Genomic DNA, 19,283 nt, shown 5'->3' with positions numbered 1-19,283 from the left:
CAGTTGGGGCAATTTACACTGCCATGTTAGGGAATAACATTTATTGATTATATCCTCACCAGCTTTTAATATATCCAGACTTAATTTTCTGCCAATCTCACGAATTTGAAAGTAAGGTTTCATCGTGATTGTAGTTTCCAAGTTCCTGATTACTAGTGAGACTGAACACCTTCCTATTGTGTACATTGGACTTTTCATATTTTTTGCCCAATTTTTAAGTTTTTTTTTCTTACTGATCTGTTCTTTATATATTCTAGATATTAATCTCCTAGTCTGTGATGTCTTTTCATTTTGTTTACTATGTCTTTTAAAAGTCAGAAGTTGTGGAATCCTGTATGCTTTTACAAGGAAAATGATTCATTATGTAGGATGGTATACAGTTGTTCTAGCTCTAGCATTCATTTAGTACAGCTTTGCTACAGTGTAGTTTTAAATAACTAGTTCACAGAAAATTGCTAAATAGGGCAGTGATGTCAGTAGTCAAACTTACTTCATATGTAATTTTTCCTAAAACATTAATATTTTGCACCCCAAGTTACCTGTAATTTTGTGAGTTAATTAGAGGAAGACATGTCTTTAGGTCTAAAATAGGAAGCGGTGGCATGATTTGATTAATAGGATCACTCAAGCATTAGAAATAGGAAGTTATTGGGGCACCTGGCTGGCTTAGTCAGTAGAGCGTGCAACTCTTGATCTCAGAGTTTAGGTTTGAGCCTCACGTTGGGTGTAGAGATTTCTTTAAAAAATTAAAATGTTTAAAAAAAAACAACAGGAAGTTATTGGAGTAATCTGGACAAAAGTAAGTAAATGGAGGCTTGTACTAAACTGTGCTAGTAGGCCATAATGCAAAGTAGGAAAGCCTACATACCCTAGAGAAACATTATGTAGAGGGACATGTACAAGAAGCATTGCTTTAGGGATGTCTGGGTGGCCCAGCCGGTTGAGTCCGATTCTTGATTTTGGCTCAGATTCATGAATTTGAGCCCCACTTCAGGCTATGTGCTGATGGTGTGGAGCCTGTTGGGATTCTCTCTCCCCTTCTCTCTCTGTCCTTACCCCACTTGCACTCTGTCTCTCTCAAAATAAACTTAAAAATTGTTTTTATTTTATTTTATTTTTTTTAATGTTTATTTATTTTTGAGAGAGAGACAATGTGAGTGGGTTAGGGGCAGAGAGAGAGGGAGACAGAAGCAGAAGCAGGCTCCAGGCTCTGAGCTGTCAGCACAGAGCCCAATGCGGGGCTCGAACTCACAAGCTGTGAGATAGTGACCTGAGCCAAAGTCGGACGCTCAACTGACTGAGCCACCCAGGCACCCCTTAAAAAAAATGTTTTTAAAAATAGAATGGAGGGGCGCCTGGGTGGCTCAGTTGGTTAAGTGTCTGACTCTTGATCTCGGCTCAGGTCATGATCTCACAGTTTGTGAGTTCGAGCCCCACATAGGGCTCTGTGCTGACAGTGCGGAGCTTGCTTGGGATTCTCTCTCTCCCTTTCTCACTGCCCCTCCTCCACTTGTGTGTGTGTGTACTCTCTCTCTCAAAATAAATAAACATAAAAATAAAAGAATGGATATGCTATGCAGTTTGGTTTTTTAAAATATTTATTTATTTTGATAGAAACAGAGCACAAGCAGGGTAGACAGAGAGGGAGAGAGAATCCCAAGCAGGCTCTGTGCTAACAGCACAGGCTGAGTCACCCAGGTGCTCCGTGCAGTTTGGATTAGCTAAAGCTGCATGAATCAACTTGAATTATCAGACAACTAAGTAGAGATACCAAATATATGGATGGATAGGAGTCTGGAGTCGGGAAAGTTGTACAAGCTGAAGATAGAAATTTGGCATTCATTAGGATATAGTTGCTATAAAGCTACAATACTGGGGGGTGCCTGGATGGCCCAGTTGGTTAAGCATCCAACCTTTGATTTTGGCTCAGGTCATGATCTCGTGGTTCGTGGGTTTGAGACCTGCGTCAGGCTCCTCACTGACAACATGGAGTCTGCTTGGGATTCTTTCTCTCCTCCTCTCACTCTGGCCCTTCCCTGCCTACGTGCTCTCTAAGATAAATAAACTTAAAATTTTTTTTTAAATCATTCAAAAAGCTACAAGACTGGATGAAATTACCAAGAGAATAACTATAAATAGAAAAGAGCTCAGAGGACTAACTCCTGGGAAACTATCGTTTAGTTTGGGGAGAGGAGGAAATAACAGAAGAAATTGAGAAGGCAGTGATTTTCTGGAAATGAAGTATTTTCAGGAGGATACAATCAGTTTTATCAAATGCTGCCGGTAGGTAATAAGGACAAGAACTTGCTTTACCAGCATGGAAGTCACTGATGGGCTTGGCAAGCATGGTGGAGCTGAAGCCCTGATTAGAGTGCTTCAGGGCACATCTGCCTATCTAACTCTTCTTGTGCCCGCATGTGCTTACCTTTTCTCCTGCTACTGTACATGATCTAGCTTTGCTTCTAGCTGAGACCAACCACAGAGTTGTGCACTTGATTCTGTCTTCACTAACCTATTAAGAACTATGGACCTGGGAAATCTCCCCTTCCTCTCCTACATCATCAAATACTTTCTCTCTGCTGCATCATTCCCCTCAGAATATACACATGCCAAGATCTTTCCCATCTTAAAAAAAGATTCTTTCTTGACCTAATTTCCCCCTTCCACTACCGCCCACATTTTCTTCTCTTTACGGCAAACCTCTGAAAGAATTGTCCTACTACTGTATCTTTTTTTTTTCTTTTTTTCTAGTTCATGTTCAGGTGCAGGCAAGGAATAAGCAGACAGCTGGGTTTAATCAAATTGTGGTTAAGCCATGTGAATATAATGAGACAAAAGAACAAGGGAGTTAAGATTCTCTGCAAGTGTGTAATTTAAGCTGTTTTAGGAGAAGGGGGATACGTGAGAGGGGTGAGAGATGTGGAAAGGTGTTGTTGTTAGTGGAGACGGGTTCTCCATGGAGGTCAAAGGATCACTGCAAATGAGGTGCCAGAGTGAGTAAGCTAGGAGGGGTTAGAGGTTTGAGATCCTACAAGAGTGAGTTACTGGTAAAGACAAGCTGAAGTTTATGAACAAAGTTGTAGCTGAGGCAAAACAGAAGGAAAAAAATCATTGAAAAGCTTTTCAAGTCCAACCAATGAACTGAGAGGCCAGGACACTGGAACGGTCATCTTTGTGGGTATTGAAATCCCCAAGAGCTAGAACTGGAATGGCGGTAGAGGGCGAGAGTGAGACAGGAACTAGGCCCTTAAAGGAACGGCATGGCCAGGGGGCGGGGAAGGGGGAGGATGTTGAGGGCATTCTGGGGCAGATGACTGCATGAAGAAGTACCCAGGTGGCAAATGGCACGGCCCGATGACAGGATTTTAATGAGGGAGCAGAGGAAAACAGATGGGAAGCAGCAATGAGGAGAGAGGAGTCTTCCACCTCCAGACCCAGTGTCAGAGGTGGTGTAGAGGAAACTGCTATTTGAGAGGCCACAGTCTCAGACCCAAATTCTGACGAGTTTAGAGGGCTGGGTGTTTTCACAAATTAATACTACTCACGAAACAGTAACTGAAACACAGTTTCATGTTTGGAAGACATAGGGAGTGGCAGAGGGATCATTTTAAAGGGAACAACCTTTATTTTGTGTTGCCATGATAGGACTCAGGCCTAGTATTGCCAGATCTTTTGGGTTTTTCAAGAAGCCAGAACTGGAGTTTCACGTGAACAAGACTAAAATACTAGCTTTTTATTTATTTTAAAATACTGTGCAGACCAAATAAAACTGTGTTTAGCCACTGTAACAGTTTCATGAATTCTGCTTTTTAAAAGAGAAACGACTATGGTATTTTTAAGTTCATGAGTCAAAGTCCATGATCCTCAAACTCGCTGCCTTGCCAGGTAGCCTGAGCCGTTCAGTCCTGTCTGCAGGCGTAAAGAGAGTGACTATCTACAAGCTGATCACGAAACAGCACTTACATTACCTGGCAATTTATCAGTTGCTTAATTATTACTTAAACAGATCTGATCTCACCCCATATTTTTTTACTTTCAATTCTAACCCTGATAATGGAATTTCCTATGAAGAGAAATGCACTTACCCTTATTTATGGCCTGAACTTTTAAGGAAAAGGAGACCTCATACAATAAAAGAAAGCTAATGGAAGAAAACTTACAGGCTGTTTAAACCTAACAAAACAAAAACTAATTAATTCCTAAATAAATTTTAAAGATTTGAAAGATTATAATAAGGTTTTAAAGATTATAAAATCTGTAACGTTGCTTCAAAATCTTCAATTTTTCTTTAAGTCATAATGATGACTGAGAAAATTTTTTGTATTGAAATAGAAGTCTTTTTGACCTCAGTCAGGACAGCAAACCCCTCTGGACTTAGTTTCCTTATCTGTAAAGTGGAGATTAAAAATACATGCCCTACCTACTACATAAGGTAGCTGTTAGGATCAAATGAGAATGTGAAAAGCTTAACTCCTGCCTTTTGTGAGTGCTTTGTTTATTCTCTTCAAGAATAACAACCTGCCTAAAGCTAGTGAGATTGTCTGTTTAGAGAAAATATTTTAGATTAGAATATATTTAAAATTTAGGAAACCCCTTGAGTGTGAGTGGATATATAATCTACTTCCCCAAGCAACTTTCCTGTTGATAGGTGACACTGCTGATGGTATCACTGTGTGAGGTAGTGGCTGAAAAGTACCCTTTCTGGGTCTGTAAGCATGACTGGTCATACATTGGTTAAAAATCCTGTTCATTCAGATGATACTTGGTACACACTCTTTCTGTGGTCCTATCATCACTTCCCTTCCCTTCTCCCCCTCTGCTTTTTTTTTCCCATCAAAATTAATAATTATCACTTGAGATTTATATTTCATGTAATGCCTTTTCTAGCAGCATTTAATACACACTCAAAAGAACAAGTCTTAACTGAGAAACACAGGATATCTCCTTTTCACAGTAATTTTTTCTTTCAGTTCCAGTGATGAAAACTACAAGGCAGCTTCCTCAGAGGAAGCTAAACATTGATGAGTCCAGTGCAGCCAGGATGTTGAATATGAGGTGATAAAATCTTTATCACCTCCAGCTTGACTGTCCTGTAACTTAGTCTGAGTCTTTTGGAATAGTTATTCGTTTTTATTAACTGTATGGTTGTTATACAGCCATGGAAGGAAAAAGTTGAACATCAAAATCATCAACAATATACCTGAAAGACAAAATAGAGTAAAATAAAAACAATCTATAAGGAAGTTCATAATCACTCAGTGGCTATAATTTAAGATTATATACATAGAGATTTGGAAAACTATGTTTAAAAGAGTTAGCTGCATCAATTCTACATGAAACATTTAGATATTTTTTTTTATTTGTGTGTGTGTGTGTGTGTGTGTGTGTTCAAGAACACTTGTTAAAAAAATTTTATTTAAACCCAAGTTAGTTAACATATAGTGTAATAATGTTTTCAGGAACAGAATTTAGTGATTTATTACTTACATATAACACCCAGTGCTCATCTGAACGAGTACCCTCCTTAATCCCCATCACCCAAAACCAGTAGATATTTTTTAATCTAACATTCTCACATTATTTTTCTTCAACCATGAATCCTTAAAAACAGTGTGTACTGGGGCGCCTGGGTGGCGCAGTCGGTTAAGCATCCGACTTCAGCCAGGTCACGATCTCACGGTCCGTGAGTTCGAGCCCCGCGTCAGGCTCTGGGCTGATGGCTCAGAGCCTGGAGCCTGTTTCTGATTCTGTGTCTCCCTCTCTCTCTGTCCCTCCCCCGTTCATGCTCTGTCTCTCTCTGTCCCACAAATAAATAAAAAAACGTTGAAAAAAAAAAATTTAAAAAAAAAAAACAAAAAAAAAAACAGTGTGTACTCGGTAAAACTAGAAGGATCTAAACAATGAATTGAAAGGATAAATAGGAGTGCCTGGGTGGCACAGTCTGTTGAGCATCCAACTCTTCATTTTGGCTCAGGCCATGATCCCAGGATCGTGGGATCGAGCCCTGTGTCAGGCTCAGCGTGGAGCCTGCTCAAGATTCTCTCTCTCCCTCTGCCCCTCCCCTGCTTTCTCTCTCTTTTGGGGGGGGGGGATGGTGGGGTAGGGAGAATAAAAGGATAAATAGAAAGATCTGGAGTTCTAGTTCTCGCTCTATTACTGACCTCCTGAGTTAGAAACTCTGGACTTGAGTCTCCATTTGCTCTTCTCTAAAATGGCAACACTGGGGGCGCCTGGGTGGCTCAGTCGGTTGAGCGTCCGACTTCAGCTCAGGTCATGATCTCACGGTTCGTGAGTTTGAGCCCCGCGTCGGGCTCTGGGCTGATGGCTCAGAGCCTGGAGCCTGCTTCCCATTCTGTGTCTCCCTCTCTCTCTGCCCCTCCCCCATTCATGCTCTGTCTCTCTCTGTCTCAAAAATAAATAAACATTTAAAAATAAATAAATAAATAAAAAATAAAAATAAAATGGCAACACTGTGTCCCCTCCATGCCCCAGACATGTACTGGGAGAACAGAGCAACTGACAGTGCTCAGTTTTCATTTAGAATGCTCAAACATGACTTTCTCCTTCTTTTTTCATCAGTCACAACATTAATAGCTACTAGAGCTCTAACAAGCACAAAACAGAAAATTTAAGTGCTGAAATTTTACACCTTAAAAATAAAATATGTTTTAAGGGGCGCCTGGGTGGCTCAGTCGGTTAAGCGTCCGACTTCAGCTCAGGTCACGGTCTCATGGCCCGTGAGTTCGAGCACCATGTTGGGCTCTGGGCTGATGGCTCAGAGCCTGGAGCCTGCTTCTGATTCTGTGTCTCCCTCTCTCTCTGCCCCTCCCCCGTTCATGCTCTGTCTCTGTCTCAAAAATAAATAAACGTTAAAAAAAAATTTACAATTTAAAATATGTTTTAAAAAGTCATGCATTAGTAAATCTTTATTTTTGAGGTCACACCAGGCAAATCTAGCAGGTGGCTATTGGTTGATTTTCCATAGGGAATAGGGCTGGAGGAGATAGTCACAGGGCTCACATCACTGTCTTGAAAGGGAAGTCTGCAATAATTAATGTTTTTATCTTAACACATTTAGGCTTAAAGCTCTGAATTAGCTTAAACTCAGATTAAGAATGAGTTCTGTCACATGCACATTGATATTATTTTAGTCCTGTTTGATCAAAACAGGAAACCTTAGGTTTAACTAGCATATGGATAAGCTTAATATACTGTTGAAAAATGAGTCTGTTTTGCGACCAAAGGCTTTAAATGGAAAAAAAAAAAAAACAATCCATATGTTAATTGACCCACAAAATTTGACATTTTCTTTATGAAATCAAAGCTAGATTGTTATATTTAAACCTTTTTCCAAAATGTAATTTCATTTTCATAGCAAATAGAATTTGCTAATTTTCATTTTATGGAATGTGTAGAGAATTCTATATGCATTATTATTGTCACATTTCTAATATATATATATATATATATATATATTTTTTTTTTTATATTTATTTTGAGAAAGAGAACACGCAAGCAAGCAGGGGAGGGGCAGAAAGAGAGGGAGACCGAGGATGGAAGCAGGTTCCATGCTGACAGCAGGGAGCCCCATGCAGGGCTTGATGCAGGGCTTGAACCCACAAACCACGAGATCATGACCTGAGCCAAAGTTGGACGCTTAACCAACTAAGCCACCCAGGCACCCCAAACATTTCTAATATTTTAAATTAATTTTGGGAAGATGGCAGGAGCCATTAGAGGAATTATAAGTACCTCTGCTGTGAAGAAAAACAAAGAGTATGGCTTCCAAGAATAGTTTGCTCCCTGCTTGGTCAAGAATGGAAAGCTATCTTGGGATGACTCTTCCGTCTCACTCAATGGCATTGCCTAATGTGGCTTTAACAGAGTTTTGTTTGTCTTGATGCCTCATCTCTTAGCTGTTTGAAGGCCTCTCATAAAATGACAATTTCTTATTTTTCCCATCCTTCTTATAGTTTGTGACCTTATTTCATTTGGTGCCATTTTTTGCAACGGAATGTAACTTCAATGAATGACAGAATTTATTTTTTTTTTAATTTTTTTTTTAACATTTATTTATTTCTGAGACAGAGAGAGACAGAGCATGAATACGGGGGAGGGTCAGAGAGAGGGAGACACAGAATCTGAAACAGGCTCCAGGCTCTGAGCTGTCAGCACAGAGCCCGATGCGGGGCTTGAACTCACTGACCGTGAGATCATGACCTGAACCGAAGTCAGCCGCTTAACCGACTGAGCCACCCAGGCGCCCCAATGAATGACAGAATTTAACAGCGAGCTGGAATTCAATATTCTAAAAACTGCAATTTATTCACATATATCTCTTATCCACATCTATTGAAGGATTCTTGTATTGCTCTTCATTCCTAAACTTCTTAAAGAAGCATAGGAACATACCTCTTCAAACAAAAAGCTGTAACAAATTTCAGTTAAGTCTATTTAGAAAAAAGCTAGGAGATCCATAGGCCAACAAAGAATCTTTGTATATTTTCAACAAGCCAATTAGGGCTAGCTAGAGAGAATTGCTAAAAAGTTTAATCCCAATTTCTTTTTATAAGATCTTTTTTTAATTTTTTTAACGTTTTTTTTTTTAATTTTTTTTTTTTATTTTTGAGACAGAGAGAGACAGAGCATGAACGGGGGAGGGGCAGAGAGAGAGGGAGACACAGAATCGGAAGCAGGCACCAGGCTCTGAGCCATCAGCCCAGAGCCCGACGCAGGGCTCGAACTCACGGACCGCGAGATCGTGACCTGAGCCGAAGTTGGACGTTTAACCGACTGAGCCACCCAGGCGCCCCTATAAGATCTTTTTTAAGTTTATTTATTTATTTTGAGAGAGAGAGAGAGAGAGAGAGAGAGAGCGCCAGGGAGAGGCAGAGGGAGAGGGAGCGAAAATCCCAAGCAGACTCCGCGCTGTCAGTGCAGAGCCCCATGTGGGGCTTGAATCCATGAACTAAGATCATGACGTGAGCCGAAATCAAGAGTCAGAAGCTTAAACGACTGAGTCACCCAGGTGCCCCCAATGCCATTTTTGAAAGATTCCTTGAATAGGAAGAAAGAAATGAATAAAAGTGTTTTTTCTTTGGGTGTTTGGATATTTGGAGGGATAAGTGGTTCCATAAAATGTTTTGGTAATGGCTATAAGTAATGTTACCTTCCTGTTTGGACTATGCTAACATGAACAGAATGTAGTCTTTCCCCACTCTATTACTCTCTGGTCTGTACACTTTCTAAAGCGTCCAAAGTGACTGTTCTTTTTTGTCTATCATGAGATTTTTTTCTAGTATATTCTTCCAGGAAGAAGTTATTAAGTGATTTAGGCTGGAAAACATTGATTAAAGAAAAAAACATTGGGTGCCTGGCTGACTTAGTGGGGTGTCACTCTCAATCTTGAGGTTGTGAGTTCAAGCCCCATGTTGGGCATAGAGATTGCTTAAAAAAAGAAGAAAGAGAGAGAGAGGGAGAGAGGGAGAAAGGAAGGGAAGGAGGGAAGGAAGGAGGGAGGGAACAAAGTCATGGCCATTTTACAGAAAATGTCATTACTTCTGATTTTTTTTCCCTTTTATTTACTTTTATTTTTGTTCCTTTTAAAAATTTTTTGGAAAGCACTACTTTTTAGTATTCTTTCAAGTAATGGATGAAATAATTCTTTAGTCATAGGCCTACTGTTAACATAGAATTAGAGCACAATAACAAATATATAACATTAATAATACATGTGGATTGTAAATATGACATTTTAAGAGAATATTTCCAAACAAAAACTATCAGTAGACTTATCCAATTAGTGACCTTTATAGCTTCATGAACTTCAATGACCTTTTTAATTTTTTGAAATCAAGAGTAGAGAAAATTTTAAAGAAGTTACTGGAAAACACGAGCAATCTGCAGAACTGAACAACAGCTGCCATTGTTAGCACTTTAAAATACAGATTTTCTCTGGCATTTTTCATGTTTAGGTTGTTTAGGTCCACAAATATCATGACTGAGCATAACAGGTACTAACTGTGAAATAAAAGCATGGAAGGTGAACAGGAGGAGTCAGGTGTGACGGCTAGTCAAACCTATTATGCCAATGTTCCCATCTAGATATACCCAACTTTCTTTCTTTCTTTCTTTCTTTTTTTTTTTTTTTTTGACAGAAATGAGCAATAAGAAACAAAAACTGCTGTGGACAAAAAGAAGGATGAAATAATAAAGATCAGGCATCCTCACATTCATTTATAGTTACAATTTATAATCAGGCATAAGAGAGATGATGAAACAAAATCAAGAAATGCTGATAACTTATACACCTGTTTTATATATCTGTTTTTTATATATCTTACATATCTGTTTTTATATATCTGTTTTATATAACTGATCCAGATAGTAATAACAGGAATACAATTTGTGGATAATTTTAAAACTATATTTATTACAGGTATCCATTGTTTCATGAGATGCTCTTCTGCAAAATGAGTCAAATTTGGAAAAAAAAAATTCCTTTAGCACGAAAGAAAGGCATTGTTTTTTTTTTTGTTTTTTTTTTTAAGTAATCTCTATATCCAGTGTGGGGCTCGAACTCACAATCCCAAGATCAAGACTCGCATGCTTTACAGACTGAACCAGCCAGGCACTCTTGAAAAATTATTTAAAAAAAAAAAAAATTTTTTTTTTAACGTTTTATTTATTTTTGAGAGAGACAGAGACAGAGTGTGAGCGGGGGAGGGGCAGAGAGAGAGGGAGACACAGAATCTGAAGCAGGCTCCAGGGTCTGAGCTGTCAGCACAGAGTCCAATGTGGGGCTGGAACTCACGAATGGCGAGATCATGACCTGAGCTGAAGTCGGATTCCCAACCGACGGAGCCACCCAGGCGCCCCAGAAAAATTATTTTCTTAATGGAAGGAATGACTCCTTACTTTTTGGCCCATATATCTGAGGGTTTCTTAAGGTGGTATCATGCATGGAACGGACTACCCTTAACTACGTAATTTTGTTTCTTTGAAGATAAAAAGTTCTAAAGGATACTGTACACATAAAGCGTTATTTCAGGTATGTTAACTACCTTTTTCATTTTCTTTTTGTACATACTCTGGCTTTGGTAATTGACATGTTACAGTGATACTTCCTATCGTATTTTAAGATACCCTAATCTTTTAATCATATTAATAAAAATATGCTTACCTAAAGAAGGAGCGAGCCAATATACTATAAAAAATCGAAGGAATGCTTCATCAAAACACTTCAAATGTAGTGAAAGTGCCAAAGCTGGATTAAATACAGCTCCTGTTAGACTTCCTCCTGTAATACATTTTAAGCAGAATGATACCAAACCATATATTTTACATTTTCATGTAACTAGAAATAAAGGGGTTACTAGATACAACTACTTTGTTTTAGGTGTTTAAGTATTCTTATGCTATAATCTTCCTTTGCAGAACCACCGTGCATATTATAGAGTATAAAAATAGATTATAGATGATAATATGTCAGGTATTAAAAAAGGACATAAGAGTTTTAATCCAGTGCTTTTCCTATGTATTACAGAATGCACATTGAAAGTTAATCTACTCTATTATTGTTCCTACAAGTTTATGAAATGGGAGACTTGGCTGCCCATCTTAACATTCACCAATTTAAATGAATGAATAATAATGAAAATAAAATGAAAATACATTTAAAATGGATACAATGCCCCAGAATCCTCTTGGACTTAAGTATATCTTTGTGTTTAAAACAAAAGTAAAATGGACCAAAGCGTTATCACTGACTCTGTTTTTACTTGTCAACAGAGAGAACCCTGAAGAAGGGACTGTGAATGGCATGTGAATAAAGTGGTTACTAAATTTTTTTAAATAAAAAGAGTGGTCGTGTACAGCTGGGAAAGATAAGCACAAATTCTAACTGTTGATTGCTTTTCAGGATTCATGGTACAGCTCTACACCCAGGTTCTCTGACATGGGGCCTAGGAGTTTGTACTTCTGGCTGGCCTCACAAGCAAGTGAGAAAAAGCAGAGGAGGCTGGACTTCCTGTCTGGTGGTACCAGACGTGTGGCTCAGCTTTTCAGAACACACTCTAAGAATATTCCTGAGACAATGACATTTCTGTTGCTTCTTCCGTGTGGAAGCTTGGGCACACACATCTGCCTCTGACTCAGCCACAGAGACAGATCCCAAGATCTTCACAAATTTTACCCTGCCATGTGCCACTAGAGTATGTTGCCTTTATAAAATGCAGTAAAATTAGAAACTAAGTGACCCTTTCATAAGATTTCACTAATGAGATTTCATACTTGATAAGGCTGAAAACAAGCCATGTCAAGATGAACACATTGACCAGTGAACTAAGTTCACTCCGTGGCTAAGAGTTTTTCCTAGCACACCAGCCTCACAGCATGACTCATATTCACGTCTCAGCAATTCTAAATGATACCATGTCATGGACCTTCAGAATCATTCTTGAATAGTCAATCCTGGAATGTTAGACCTGCAACTGCCAAGCACCAACAGGATTGTCAATTCAGTTCAATAAAAAAATTGAGTTCCTATATACTAGACATTATGGGTAAAAAGATACTGACTTACACAGGTCTTTACAATACCAGGTAATATAAGCTATTATAATATTAGTGACCTGTGGTTTTTTTTTTTAAGACATGGATCAGTAAAATAGAAAACCACCACCCTCATAATTAGCTCACTTTGGTGTTCCCATTAGGTCTTTGTTATTTCCATTAAGTCCAAGAACACGATCTATCAGTCTTCTGCCATCCTAAAATTCAAACTACTTCACTCTCCTTATCTTCTAATCCTCACATGTCTAATTCTATTGAATGTGACGTGGTGAAGCTGCTCCTCCTACCAAGAGGTAAAGTCTATTCCCCTCTCTTGAATATGGACTGGCTTTCAACTTGCATTGACAAACAGAATGCAGCAGAAGTGATGCTGTGCTAATTCTGAACATGACGAGTGATGCTGAGTGAATTACAGGTCTCAGTAAATCCACCAGCTTCCACTTTTTGCTCTCTTGGAACAGTGCCCTGACCATGTAAGTAAGCTGGTCTAGGCGGCTGGAGGATAAGAATCCACATGGAGTATAACTGAGGCACCTTAGCTGACAGTTGCCACCGACTGCTGGACACGAGTGAGGCTACCTGGGCTCTTCTAGCACTGCCAGCTGCCCAGCTATAAGATCTCAGAGGAATTTCCATCTCATCCACAGAATCATGAAAAACAATAAATTATGATTTTAAGCAATAGTTAACTGATACAGAAATTCTTTATCAGGAGTAGGTTCTGTGTCAACAAAAGCCCAAAACATGTGGCTTTGGCTTTGACATTTTAGACTATATACCTCTTTTTGCATGGGGCTGTCGTATGCATTGTGGGATGTTCAGCAGCATCCTTGGTCTTTACCCACTAGATGCCAGCACATCCATCTCCCCCACCATTGTAACATTTAAAAATGTGTCCAGACATTGCTGAGTGTTGCCTGGGGAGTTTTCCTGCTGAAAACTGCTGTTGTAGAGAACTACTGATACTTGTTTACAAGTAGACATACACAACGTTGTTTATAGTAGCAAAGAACTGGGGGAAACCTGAGTGTCCATTCATAAGAAGGTAGCTAAATAAGCAAGCTTCATAATTTGGAATTCAGTATTTTGAAATAATGAGAGAAATCTCTTTACTACTTAACACTGGTAGATCTCCAAGATATCACTAAACGACCACCACCAAAAAAAGTAAACTGCAAAAAGGCATCATACCTTTTACATTAACATGAACATACATAAAACAATAGTTTATATAGGGTCTTAACTGTATGTATAATAAATCACATAAAGAGTTTGGAAAGACAAACACACATGCATGTGCAGAGGACTATCCTTGTGGGAAGAGCAAGCAAGGAGGGAGAGGGGACAGGCATGGATGGTGGCAGTCAAAAGGCACTTTTAGTCTCATCGGTAGTGTTTCAATGTTTTACAAAAAGAACAAACACATTCATGCATTGTGTAATTAAATGTGAATTCATCAGGCACAGGACTAACAAAATGGCTTTGAAAAATGTTACTATTTATTGACATCTGAAGGGGAGAAGTCATAATAAATATATATTGAAGAAGAGGTATCAGTGGGAAGATAGAGCTGGCTGATTGCCCAGAGTCTTACAGGACAGCACGAACTTGGTGAAATTACCACAGTTAAAGACTGTGTCAAAGTCCAAGTTACAAATCTGGCAATTCTAGATACTAATGTTTCTCAATACTCCTAAAGGGAATCAAATTCTCTATGACAGGATGACACTAATTACAATCACAAGACTCATGTATAAGCCAGAATGTCAATGAACTAATTTACAGTGGAGGCTAGCCCTTTCCAGTGACCAGAATATTTGTGCCAGGTACTATGCTAAGAACTTAAAACACATTATTTATATTCCTCATAATGGTCCCAAGAGATAGATGCTATTATTCTCCATTTAAAAGATGAGGAAGCAGGCCTAAATTAAGCATCTCTTCTAAGGGCATAGTACAACTCCAAACCTGTGCCCTTAGCCACTATATTAATAAATGTTTTGGACCTTTGTTTGAAGCAGTTTTTCATTTGTAATTTAGCACTTATTTCATATGGTTATTGTATTGAAAGCAAACACATGTAAAGGACTTAGTTCCCTTCTCCTTTGACAAATAACCTTACCTATATTCTTCATCATTTAGAAGGATACCAAAAACTCCTGAATGTAGTAATGAAATGAATTAAAAATACTACAAATTATTCAAACAATGTATTAGGCCAATTTTAAAGCCCTTAGGTGTAAAATATAAAATACCAGATATATATTATTTCTTAAGCATTATTTTTTAATGTGAATAGAGTATTTGCTAATTCATTCATTCACTCATTCCAGAAATGCTATATATTTGTATCAGGTGACACAATGTTAAGACCTGGTTATATGTTGTAATGAATAAAACAATTTTAGTTTCTGTATTCATAAAGCTTTCTGTCTGGTGGAGGAAGAGCTCTGGAAACAAGTATATAATTAAAAATTCTACAAAGGAAATGAAAAGGTGCAGTAATAAAGACAACTTAGACATGTAAAATACCAGATTTTTTTTCAATGTCTAATTACAGTTGACCCTGGGACAACATGGGTTTGAAATGCATGGGTCCACTAATATGCAGATTTTTTTGACAAATACAGTACAGTAATGTAAACATATTTTCCTCATGATATTCTTAATGTTTTTCTCTAGCTTACTTTATTATAACAGTATAGTATATAGTACATATAACATACAAAATACATGTTAATCAACTGTTAATGGTTAAGGCTTCCAGTCAACAGTAGGCTATTAATTTTGGGGAGAATCAAAGTCATACATGGATTTTTTACTGTGTAGGGGGTCAGTGCCCCTCACCCCTGCATTGCTTAAGGGTCAACTGTAATTATACAATGAATGCACCTCTGTCTTATCCTGTTCATTGAACTAAATTCTCCCAAAATCTAAATTAAGGAAGATTTGCTTGAAATTTACATTAATAGTTTTATAGCTCTAATATGTTAATAAATCACATAGCATTTTTGTTTTACTTTATTTGGGAAGACAATGAATACATGTTAAGTGGTAATAACATCAATGGCCTCCATGTGCACATCAAAAGTCGAGGGTGCTAAATCAATAAATAGAGAACCAGACACATGGTCACTGGCTGTTGGAGGAGCCTGGGCCATGTTGCTGGACTGTTATGTTCTGTAATCTTAAAATACAAAACCAGTTACCTTGATGCGACCTGTACTGGTGACTTCTCAGTGCTCTCAAAGTACAAGTGATTAAAGAAACATCCCAGCATGCAACTATGTCAAATCAGTACCAATAGTATCTTAGAAGTTAAAAGACATATCAAGCTTGTAATGAGACCTGACTTAGCTGACCCTTCCCCTGGCTTTCCTTCCCTATCCTTTCTTAAATCCTTCTTACAAAAGCCTCACTTCTGCCTGATAAACCAGAAACTCAACCAGTCCCAAGACAGTTCATTCCATCTGGAACAACTTTGGTCTAAAGTTATGTCATATACATAGAAAATAATGGAGAGTGAAATGGCTTAGTATAGCAACACCCAAAGTGTATTCTCTTCTGCTACATACTCCTAGACAAAATGATTCCATAAGTTTGAAAAACTTCCATATTCTCCTTTTGTAGTTCCACAATATACAGCAGTGTATACAGAGCAGTAAAGGCTCTTTAAAGTCTTAATATTAGAAAATCTGTTTAATCCAGTGTTTGCCAAGCTTATTTGCCAACAGAATCTTTTTGTAACTTAAATTGTTTTAATTATGGTGAAATATGTATGGCATAAAACATACCATTTTAACCATTTTAAGTGTATATCCAGTGGCAATAATTACATTCACAATGTTCAACAATCACCACTATTTCCACAACGTTTCCATCACCCCAAATAGGAAATCGGTACCCATTAAAGAAAGTCCCTATTCCTCTCTGTCCCCTAGTCCCTAGTGACCTCTATTATACTTTCTGGCTATACTCTCTGGCTATCCAGAATTTGCCTATTCTGGATTTCTTTATAAGTGCAGTCCTGCAACATTTGTCCTTTTGTGTCTGGCTTATTCAACTTAGCATAATGTTTTCAGGGTTGATTCATGTCACAGTATTTATCAGAACTTAATACCTTTTTATGGCTGAAGAATGTTCAATTGTATGTACATATTTTTGTTACTTTTGAGGAATGCAGTGTAGGAATGCTGATAATGAAATGAGTATAACCTTTAATGTCAGTACCATGATTCCAGCACATTCTAGCTGTGTGACCTTGGATAAGACATTTCACTTTTGTGAGCCTCACTTTACTTAAAATGGGAATAATATATCCATCAGTGAGTTTTTCTAAGGATTAACTAAGATAACTCATATATATTTCCTGTATTCTTGGTATATTGCCTGATGAATATTCTTATCTCCCTTATATTGGCAGAAAAGAAAGATAACAATAGATCAATTTCTGTAACAGTAGTAATTCATAGTTGTCTATTAGGTTCTACCCCTGCAAACAGTCTCCTGTGCTCTCAATACTTAACCCACTAGCCACTGACCACTTGAAATGTGGTTACTGTAGTTGAGGAACTGAATATTTAATTTTAGTTAATTTAAATCTAAATAAACACGTGGTTAGCGGCTTCCAAATTGGCCAGCACAAGTCTGGATGAGAGCAGTGGTTCTCAACTCTAGTTTTATGTTGGGATTATCTGGAAAACTTCAGGATACACCATTAATTATATAAGTACAGAGCTAAACAGTGACATAACTTTTTGCAAGAGATGATTCTCTTCCTCCATGTGGCATGCTTGTTCTTTAGCTAAAACCTAAAACTTTAATAAGCAGCTATTCACCAACCCCTCAAATATACATATATGCTTCCCTCTCTTCTATACCTTTTATTTCCATCTGTGTCTACACAAAGTATAGTACTAGATCTAAAGGAGGGAAGCTGGATTGAAAAGTCTTTCATTTTTATCCTGGGAAGCCAAGCAAATGTTTAGGAGACCTTATCCTTAGGTTTGCTTCTATTCATAGTTCCAATGGGTAGAAGATAGACTCTTACCACTAATTTCCTTTTATCAGAGTCCTGTCTCCAAAACATTTTATATAGTCTCAATGAAGCTACTTTGTTGTAATCATTTAAAATGACACATTTCATCATTAAAATTTTGTTTTTTGGATTTTATTGTCCCATTTAGGATATCCAGGTTACCCACTGCATCTGACATCTGTCAAAGTAGACAAATCGGTTGCAAGAAATCAACAGATTTCTCAAGTTATTTGTTTTTAAAAAGCATCTTTAATTTCAAGCAAGTTTTAATTTCAAAACACATCTTTCTTTATAGGCCACTTAAAAGTTCTTCTATAACTCAAGATGATTTGTTAAGGAAATAAGAAATGACTTTAATTCTGTAGAAAAAGAACTAAATAAATTAAATTAAAATTAAAACAAATAAAAAGAACTAAAAACTACAGAACTTCTACTCCTCCCTCTGACTACTAACCAGTCATGTAGCCTGTGCTTTAAACTGGAAGGAGCTTTTTAAACTCACGATCATTTTTCAGTCAGAGTGTCAGGTTGGCATGAGGGAAGAGGTAGCTGATAAGTTATCTTTCTTCTCTACCATTAAAACAATCCCTTTGTAGGATATTTGAGCCCTTGGCAATATCTCACAAGATCTCAGTTTCAGCACAGTAATGGCTCCTGAATGGAGGATCTAGATGTCTGCACTACTGGTAAAGAACACGCTGCAAAATGGTCAGAATAATGGAGATACCAATATTGACATCGCAGATGTGTAGGGCTTTCAAATGTACCTTGGTAATGAACTTAGAGCCTCAGGTCATAGAGGCTCCGGACATGCCATGTGTTTTGTGGGAATAACAAACCTGTGTAGACCAAAAAGGTGATGATTGCTGCCAGCAGGTGGATACGAAGCTTGGTTCGGACCTCCTGGAAGTGCAGCAAAGCGCTGTGGAAAATAAAGGAGCAGATGGCCTCCGTGATGATCGCTTTGGGCAAGTCCACTTGAATGGGATTCCTGCAAGCGAAGCTCCTCTCGTCGAGGTGATACTTGCTCAGCCCCAGGCTCCACAGGACGCTTACGCAGTACCTGCTGCACAGGGCACCAATCAGCTGAGCCGACAGCCTAATGGCACCCGTCTCGGAGGACATTCCCCCCAGCAACATCTGCATCATCACGCCACACGGGTTGCTAGAGGTGCCCACCAGGGTCAGGCCATGCACCAACGAGAAGAAGTACACTAGCGTCAGCGGCCAGGTGGGGTGCGCGGGTTCCTGCTCGCTCAGCAGTTGCAGCTCATGGGTGCAGCAGCAGAGCTGGAAGGTGGCCAGAAACTCCAAGACGAAGGTGTGGATCATCGTGAACCTGTGCAGCTGCTGCCGGGTGACCACGCGGGCCAGCCCCATGAACAATACCAGCAACAGCATAAGCCCCAGGGAGGTGCAGTTGTCCTGCACCTCGGGCCAGAGGCCCCGCAGCGCGGTCATGGCTCGCTCCCGGCCAGACTAGGCTGCCCGCTTGGCTCTGGCAAAGGCAGTTTAGGGGCGGGAGTCCGAAGTCCCCAAGTCCTCAGCCCCGCCCCCTCCTCACGCCCCTGGGGCGGGCCGACTTCTAGGCCAGAAGGAGGCCCCCGGGCGTCGCGCTGGAGGAGTCCACCCCCCCTCCCCGACTCGGAGCTAGGGTGTTGGGACCAGAGCC

General features: G+C 39.0%; 1 protein-coding gene across 1 annotated transcript; it reads right to left on the bottom strand.

The window, feature by feature from the left end:
* Window positions 1–3,701: 3,701 nt before the first annotated feature.
* Window positions 3,702–19,199, bottom strand: AQP11 (aquaporin 11). Its single transcript, XM_019449919.2, has 3 exons — window positions 18,451–19,199; window positions 11,183–11,299; window positions 3,702–5,200 (listed from the first exon to the last, which is right to left on the bottom strand). Exons 1-3 carry the CDS (start codon window positions 19,070–19,072, stop codon window positions 5,121–5,123), a joined length of 819 nt encoding a protein of 272 aa, XP_019305464.2. The 5' UTR covers window positions 19,073–19,199; the 3' UTR covers window positions 3,702–5,120.
* Window positions 19,200–19,283: the final 84 nt, after the last annotated feature.

Source organism: Panthera pardus, unplaced genomic scaffold (assembly GCF_024362965.1).
Source record: "Panthera pardus isolate Hobbes unplaced genomic scaffold, ASM2436296v1 HiC_scaffold_12, whole genome shotgun sequence".
Classification (NCBI taxonomy): Eukaryota; Metazoa; Chordata; class Mammalia; order Carnivora; family Felidae; genus Panthera; species Panthera pardus.
Note: the sequence above shows the minus strand (reverse complement) of the source record. Positions and strands in the feature narration are given on the sequence as shown.